The sequence below is a fragment of the Egretta garzetta genome, unplaced genomic scaffold (genome assembly GCF_000687185.1).
Source record: "Egretta garzetta isolate BGI_Z169 unplaced genomic scaffold, ASM68718v1 scaffold57, whole genome shotgun sequence".
NCBI lineage: Eukaryota > Metazoa > Chordata > Aves > Pelecaniformes > Ardeidae > Egretta > Egretta garzetta.
The window spans coordinates 204751-212567 of NW_009260180.1; the positions used below are offsets into that span (position 1 = coordinate 204751).

Sequence of the window (7817 nt, forward strand, 5' to 3'; positions counted from 1 at the left end):
TGCAGCAGAGACGCAGGCCAGGTTCTCGTGCTGTGCTCCTCTCTGCGGGAGTACAAGGATGCCCCTGTCCCCTATGGGCGAAAGAATGGAGGAACTCTGGCTCAGGCTGTTTAACTCGTGGGTGCTTGGCTCGGGTGCCCCCACATCCCTATGAGTGCTGGGATCTCGTGACCCAGCTGTGATCTCCCTTCTTCCCTCTGCAAGGAAAGGGGGTGCAGGTTCTGCTTGCTGGGGGCAGTGAGGACCAGGGAGTCCTGGGGAGGTAAATGTTCCCTCCCCGTTGAACTCCTCATTGTAGCCCAAGCCTGGCCGTGACCCGATGTTTCTTGCATAAGCGCAAGATTTCTTATATTTGTCCCCCCCTCCCCAAAACACCCTAACGGGTCCTGGGGACTTGCAGAAGTGGCATTTTAGAAAACATGCCTGGAAGTGTTGAAGCAAGTTTCTGTTCCCCTTGGGGGAAACAGCCACCGTGTGTGGGCTCTGGCTGACCCCGTCTGGGTTCTCATCTCTGAATCACACTGGCCTAGCAGGGGGAAGGGGTTACGGTCTGCCAGGAAAGGCGCTAACCCTCTGCTCCATCCCCAGGATCCTGGAATCAGCAGCACCAACCCTCATGGTTCCTACTGGCCTTTCGATGAAGGCTTGAAACGGGGCTTGTTCCTAAACACCACCCAAGGGCAGCCACTCATCGGGCAGGTGAGGAGCTCCGGGGGGAAATCCCAGCCTGGGGTTGTGCAATAGCAGGGTTGGGATTTCATCCCTCGCGCTGGAGGGAAAGCCAAGCGGCCAAGGGACTTCTCCGGGATGATTGCCAGAGCCTGGCTCAGCCCACAGCCTCACGTATCACCTCCCGGCATCTCCACCAGCCCCAGGAGCCCGCTCCTGCCTCAGCGGAGGCATGCGTGGAAGTCATATGAGCTTAACGGGGTTGGCGGTGTCGCTCAAGGCTGGTCATCTGATTTCTCTCCCTTCCCGTTTCTGGGGTGAGGGGAGGTTGTTTGCGATCAACATGTGCCTTCAGATCTGCTCCACAGTGGTTCCCTCCCAGTTTGTCCCCCGCTTTCCCAGCCATTTGCTCCCACTGGCTTTCCCCCACCACCAACAAGGAAGGGTCTTTTAACGTAGCCTGAAAACATCGGGAAAAATAAATTGGCCAAAATTCCTGCAGTGAGGCAAAGCGTGGAGAAATTGCAGCTTTTCCCTGATGTGCCCTGGCCTGTGTGGTGTCAGGGCTCTTGCAAGGAGAGGCAGAGCAGCTCCTCCATAAGCCACTGCTGCCCGCCCAGCCCCGTGCCCCTCGCCCGGCTGCGGGGGTGTCCCCAGCACCCTGAGGCTCCCGGGTGCCACGGAGGCAGGAGGGATGCTGTGTGTGCAACACCTAGGACTCAAAGCAGTCAGCCCAGGGTTATCTCCTGGTTTATTGCCTGTTTCAACCCCTGGTCCTTTGACATGCTCACAGCCCCCTGGCACCCCATTTACCTCAGCAGCCCCCCAGGAGCTGCCTGCCTGCAGAACCCACGGGTTTGTCGTCTGCCCACAGGTCTGGCCTGGCTTCACTGCCTTTGCAGACTTCTCCAACCCGGACACGCACCAGTGGTGGCTGGAGAACCTGCAGCACTTCCATGCCCATGTGCCCTTTGACGGCCTCTGGATCGTAAGTCCCTTCTTGCCCTCGGGTCACTCCATGCCGGTGGCTCTGCCCATGCCTGGTGCAAGTCTCTCTCTGGTTCCGGCAGGTTCATCTGTCCCTCAAATGCAGCTTTTCCAGGTCTACCCACTAATCCCTTGAAAATGCTATGCGACTTTCTTTCCTTAGGACATGAATGAGCCATCCAACTTCATGGATGGATCTGAAGATGGCTGCCCCCCAGGAGAGCTCGACAGCCCACCATACACCCCAGGTAAGGAGGGTGATGAAATACAAGGCAGGGCCAGTAGGTACCACGTGCTTTGAAATTCCTGGCAGCTGAGTGCTATGGGAGAAAACCATTTTTAAGAGACATCGTGTCTCCATTTTACACCCTGAACATCTCCATCCCTACTTGTGTGTGCTGGTATCCGTGCCCAAGCCTTGCACGCTTGGCGGGGCCAGGTCAGGGTGCAGGATGGGACCATCAGCATGAGCTTTTGGTGCTGGGTTGCAGCAATGGCTGGCTTCTGTGTGCGGGAGGGCTGGCCCAGAGCCAGCAAGCATGGGCGGGGGGGTCTGCAGCCCCTGCACCTCCCATCACGTGCCAATGGGGGCTCTTCCTCCTGGCAGCCGTGCTGGGCGATTCCCTTTCTGCAAAGACGGTGTGTGCCTCAGCGAAGCAGAAAGCCTCAGTGCACTACAACCTCCACAACGTCTACGGGCTGATGGAAGCCAAAGCCACGGCGAGGTACCCGAGCATCCCGCTTCCCACAGGCCTGGGGGTGGGATGGGACAAAATCTGCTGCTCAGGGCTGTGTAAGGAAAGGGCAAGGTTTTGAGTGCCTGACCAAAAGGGGAGATGCTCTGGCTGCTGACAGCCTCCAGGGTGGGAATAACCCAGCAGAGGAGGGGAGCCAGCACTGCTCCTGGAGGGATTGGGAATAACCCAGCAGAGGAGGGGAGCCAGCGCTGCTCCGGGAGGGATGGGTGGATGAGGCCAGTCCTAGCACTGAGCCTTCCCCGTACCTCTCAGGCCAACTCTCTGGCACTGCAGGGCTGTGGTGGGGCTGGACCTCTCCCTCCACTTTGGAGGGATAAGGCGAACTCCTGGTGGGCTGCTCTCACCTCCTGCCCCTGGCTCTCCCCGTTGTCTTCCAGCGCATTGATCCAGATCCGGGGGAAGCGCCCCTTTGTCATCTCCCGCTCCACCTTCCCCAGCCAGGGCCGGTACTCGGGGCACTGGCTGGGTGACAACCGAAGCCAGTGGAAGGACATGTATTACTCCATCCCAGGTGGGTGGCACGGGCTACATGCAGACCCCCCCTACCACCACCCCCAGCTCCATCCAGCTTCCTTCTTGTTTGGAGACATCTCCAAAACTCCCTGCTGACCATCCCTGCCCTCAGGGCTGCTGAGCTTCAGCCTCTTCGGCATCCCGCTGGTTGGGGCGGACATCTGCGGCTTCTCCGGCAGCACCTCAGAGGAGCTGTGCACCCGCTGGATGCAGCTCGGCGCCTTCTACCCCTTCGCCCGCAACCACAATACCCAGAATGAGAAGGTTGAGGGCAGCGTGCCTGGTGGGAGGCATTGCAGCGTTGGGGTGTGGGATGCGGGGTGAGGGATGCGGGGTGTGGGATGCGGGGTGAGGGATGCGGGATGTGGGATGCAGGAGGGTAGTGGGGATGCCCAGCAGGGATGGGGCGGCCACTGACTCCCCACATCTCCCCCAGGCCCAGGACCCAACAGTGTTCAGCCCTGCGGCGAGGACGGCCATGAAGGACGTGCTGCTGACCCGCTACTCCCTCCTGCCCTTCCTCTACACCCTGTTCCACCGTGCCCACCTGCAAGGGGACACTGTCGCTCGGCCCTTGTTCTTTGAGTAAGAGCTTCCCTGCCGGGAGCTGGGTTGGCTCTTAGGCTGGATCACAGAGAAGCCACTGATCTGAGAGGCATCTCCATCCCACCACAGGTTCCCTCAGGATGTGGCCACCTTGGAGCTGGACAGGCAGTTCCTGTGGGGCCAGAGCCTGCTGGTGACACCGGTGCTGGAGCCTGGGGTGGACTCGGTCACAGGCTACGTCCCCCGTGGTGTGTGGTACGACTTCTATACGGTGAGGAGCACTGCAGCATTCGGCTGGGGGCCAGATGGTCCCCACTCAACTGTCTTGGGGCTGCAGGTGGGAGACTGCAGCTGAGCCCAGCAAGCCCCGATGGAGGAAGGGGTGGGGGTGGCTGCTCCCCAGACCCATGCCCGAGTCCGCTGCCGTGCCCCTGGCCCCCTCACACCCACGTCTCTCACCACCTGCCCAGGGCTCTTTGGTGAACAGCAGCGGGGAGATGCTGAAGATGTCGGCCCCCCTTGAGCACCTCAACCTGCATATCCGGGAGGGTGCCATCCTGCCCACCCAGGTGAGTGCCCACCCGTCACCTCCCAGGGGGCTGTCCACGGCGTGTGTCCCCCCACCAGCACCTCAGCTCCCAGATCCCCATCCTGGGTGCTTGCAACCCTACAGCACCCATGTCTTTGAACCCCAGAAACCGGGGACCACCAGTGAGGTGACCCGAGGGAATGCCCTGCGCCTCATCGTGGCCTTGTCCTCGAGTGCCACCGCCTGGGGGGACCTCTTCTGGGACGACGGCGAGAGCCTAGACACCTTTGAGCGGGGCAGCTACTCCTACCTGGTGTTCAACGTCACACAGGTGGGGCATGGTAGGGAGGGCAGGGGTGGGGTGTCCTGTGGCACCTGGTCATCTTGAGCTCATGCCAACCCCTCCTGCAGAACATCTTTACCTCCACCATCCTCCACACCAGCACCGAGGCCACCAAGGTCACCATTGACACACTGAGCATCTTTGGGGTACGGGAGCCACCCAGCAAGGTCCTCCTGAATGGCCAGGAGAAGCCCTTCTCCTATCTGGACAACCAGGTACAGCCCCATCTTGGCGTGCCCTGTCCTGGGGGGTCTCCATCCCTCCCCCCCTAGCCCTTATCACAGGGTTGGTGGCTGAGGAGGTGAGTGAGGACTCCGGGGTGGCTCTTCTGCCACTTTGGGGTTCAGGGGGAGCAGAGCTCAGCTGAGCTGCGTAGGGGAAAGGATGCTCCATGTCCCCCCAACTGAGGCTGTACCCCAAAATGTCTCCTCTCCTTCTGCAGGTTCTCACCGTGAGCGACCTTGGCCTCAGCCTCAGCCAGGGCTTCTCCCTGCAGTGGCTGTGAGCTGGGGGGGCGAGACCACCCATCTGGGAGATGCCTGATGCTCCAGCCCTTGGGGCCAGGATGCCACCATGGAGGCAGCAGTGGGGACTGTCACCTGCTGCCGTGCAGAGCCACTCTGCACAGCTGGGGACAGGGGGCACAGGGCGGGGGCCTGGCTGCTGGCTGCCCCCCATGTGATCCTGGGTGGGCAGTGTGGGTCGAGGTGCGGGCGCCCGCTGTCCTCACTGCAATAAAGGCACATGGAGAGCTGTCCAGGGAGCGTGACGTGGGGATGGGGTGGTGGCATGGGGGGGGGAGCAGGCAGTTGCTGTGGGGCCCCTCAGTTTTAGTCCCTGATCGTGGTCCTCCCAATTCCATTCCCCCAATCTCAGCTGCTCAATTTCAGTCCCTGATCCTGGTCCTCCCAATTCCATTCCCCCAATCTCAGCTGCCCAATTTCAGTCCCTGATCCTGGTCCTCCCAATTCCATTCCCCCAATCTCAGCTGCCCAATTTCAGTCCCTGGTCCTGGTCCTCCCAATTCCATTCCCCCAATCTCAGCTGCCCAATTTCAGTCCCTGATCCTGGTCCTCCCAATTCCATTCCCCCAATCTCAGCTGCCCAATTTCAGTCCCTGATCCTGGTCCTCCCAATTCCATTCCCCCAATCTCAGCTGCCCAATTTCAGTCCCTGGTCCTGGTCCTCCCAATTCCATTCCCCCAATCTCAGCTGCCCAATTTCAGTCCCTGATCCTGGTCCTCCCAATTCCATTCCCCCAATCTCAGCTGCCCAATTTCAGTCCCTGATCCTGGTCCTCCCAATTCCATTCCCCCAATCTCAGCTGCCCAATTTCAGTCCCTGGTCCTGGTCCTCCCAATTCCATTCCCCCAATCTCAGCTGCCCAATTTCAGTCCCTGATCCTGGTCCTCCCAATTCCATTCCCCCAATCTCAGCTGCCCAATTTCAGTCCCTGATCCTGGTCCTCCCAATTCCATTCCCCCAATCTCAGCTGCCCAATTTCAGTCCCTGGTCCTGGTCCTCCCAATTCCATTCCCCCAATCTCAGCTGCCCAATTTCAGTCCCTGATCCTGGTCCTCCCAATTCCATTCCCCCAATCTCAGCTGCCCAATTTCAGTCCCTGATCCTGGTCCTCCCAATTCCATTCCCCCAATCTCAGCTGCCCAATTTCAGTCCCTGGTCCTGGTCCTCCCAATTCCATTCCCCCAATCTCAGCTGCCCAATTTCAGTCCCTGATCCTGGTCCTCCCAATTCCATTCCCCCAATCTCAGCTGCCCAATTTCAGTCCCTGATCCTGGGAAGCGAGCCATTTCGCCCTCCATCAAGGAGCCGTCTGTCATCCCGATCGAAGGTGAGGCCTCACCGTGCTGCCGCCGCCGCGACAGGCGAGCGAGGAGGCAAACTCCAGCTGGCCTTTCCCTAGAGCTTCGGCCCGGGAGCCCTGCCCTAAGCCCTGCGCTGGCATTAATGTGCCGCCCTTAAGGGTTTCCCCTGCTGGAAATAGGGCTGAAGTCACACTTTTGTCTCCTCTCCTGGTTGCATTGGGTTGTGTTCATCCTGTCTGATAGACTCCCTGGGGAAATCTATGAGTCTGGGTGGCGGTATTTTATTTATGTATTTCTTTAGTAGACTCTGGATCTGAACGCTGCTTGCTTTTGGAAGCGTCATTCCATTTTCTGGTGCTTGATACATTTGCAGAAGAGTATTCTAGCATGGACCAACCAAAAGAAGGCTACGGGGAGACCTGATTGCGGCCTTCCAGTACCTAAAGGGGGCCTATAGGAAAGATGGGGAACGTCTTTTTAGTAGGGCCAGCTGTGTTAGGACAAGGGGAAATGGTTTTAAACTAGAACAGGGTAGGTTCAGGCTAGAGGTAAGGAAGAAATTTTTTACAATGAGGGTGGTAAAACACTGGAACAGGTTGCCCAGAGAGGTAGTGGAGGCCCCATCCCTGGGAACATTCCAGGCCAGGTTGGATGGGGCTCTGAGCAACCTGATCTAGTTAGCAGTGTCCCTGCTCACTGCAGGGGGGTTGGACTAGATGACCACTAGTGGTCCCTTCCAACCCCAAACATTCTATGATTCTATGAACTGAAAAATAATCAAGGGGTGTTCTCAGGTGTGAAACAGAACTTTTAATAGCAATTGGATAGGGGAAAGCTATTGCAGTGGCGAAGGGTGAGGATGTTCATGCTTTGCTTTTCTGGTGACTGGCCCTGCCAACATCTCTGGGCACGGTATTTTGTGTGAGGGTGAATACTGATGCCTGTGTGTCAATGATTGATCGCAGTTGTCCCCACGGTGCTGCTGGATGAAATTGAGGCAGCAGAGGCAGAGGGCAACGATGACCGTATTGAAGGGGTGCTGTGTGGAGCCGTGAAGCAGCTGAAAATGAACAGAGCTAAACCTGATACCACGCTGTACCTGAGCCTCATGTACCTGGCAAAAATAAAACCAAACATTTTTGCCACTGAAGGGGTTATTGAGGTGAGGGCTGTGCCACGTCGGGACTCTTGGGCTTACTGACATGCGGTTGCTGCCAGCTGGCGAGCAGAGTTGCAGCTGCTCTCAAGCCAGAGTGTGATCTGCATGGCTTTGTAAATGCCGTAGCTCTGTGGCAAGCTTCTGCAATGTGTATTTCTTTTTCTAAAGCTTTTCTGTATGCTTTCTGGCGAGATGACTTGATTATTTTTTTTAATTTATTTTTTGTGGATGATATTCCAGGCACTGTGCAGCCTACTCCGAAGAGATGCCTCTATCAATTTCAAAGCCAAAGGGAATAGCCTTGTGTCTGTCTTGGCCTGCAACCTTCTCATGGCAGCTTATGAAGAAGATGAGAACTGGCCAGAGATCTTTGTCAAGGTGGTTGAACCAAGGGGCCTTCTGCCAGAATGTGGTCAGACTGAGTAAAACTGGCCGGGGTTGGGAAGGCTATGTGTGTTGGGGGCAGGATAGAAAAATAAGATTTATT

At 57.7% G+C, this 7817-nt stretch overlaps 2 protein-coding genes across 2 annotated transcripts in view; both read left to right on the top strand.

The window, feature by feature from the left end:
* LOC104128958 (lysosomal alpha-glucosidase) overlaps positions 1 to 4952 on the top strand; it is an 18589-nt gene extending 13637 nt beyond the window's left edge. Inside the window, exons 9-20 of the mRNA XM_009641815.2 lie at positions 589 to 699; positions 1544 to 1657; positions 1820 to 1904; positions 2264 to 2381; positions 2792 to 2925; positions 3040 to 3191; positions 3364 to 3512; positions 3603 to 3744; positions 3944 to 4042; positions 4169 to 4333; positions 4414 to 4560; positions 4788 to 4952. Coding sequence (XP_009640110.1) covers positions 589 to 699; positions 1544 to 1657; positions 1820 to 1904; positions 2264 to 2381; positions 2792 to 2925; positions 3040 to 3191; positions 3364 to 3512; positions 3603 to 3744; positions 3944 to 4042; positions 4169 to 4333; positions 4414 to 4560; positions 4788 to 4850 — 1479 coding nt within the window. The 3' untranslated portion in view covers positions 4851 to 4952. The remainder of the gene's footprint in view (positions 1 to 588; positions 700 to 1543; positions 1658 to 1819; positions 1905 to 2263; positions 2382 to 2791; positions 2926 to 3039; positions 3192 to 3363; positions 3513 to 3602; positions 3745 to 3943; positions 4043 to 4168; positions 4334 to 4413; positions 4561 to 4787) is intronic.
* Positions 4919 to 7817, top strand: part of INTS1 (integrator complex subunit 1) — a 30258-nt gene continuing 27359 nt past the window's right edge. Inside the window, exons 1-4 of the mRNA XM_009641825.2 lie at positions 4919 to 5033; positions 6132 to 6197; positions 7137 to 7333; positions 7571 to 7708. Coding sequence (XP_009640120.1) covers positions 4919 to 5033; positions 6132 to 6197; positions 7137 to 7333; positions 7571 to 7708 — 516 coding nt within the window. The remainder of the gene's footprint in view (positions 5034 to 6131; positions 6198 to 7136; positions 7334 to 7570; positions 7709 to 7817) is intronic.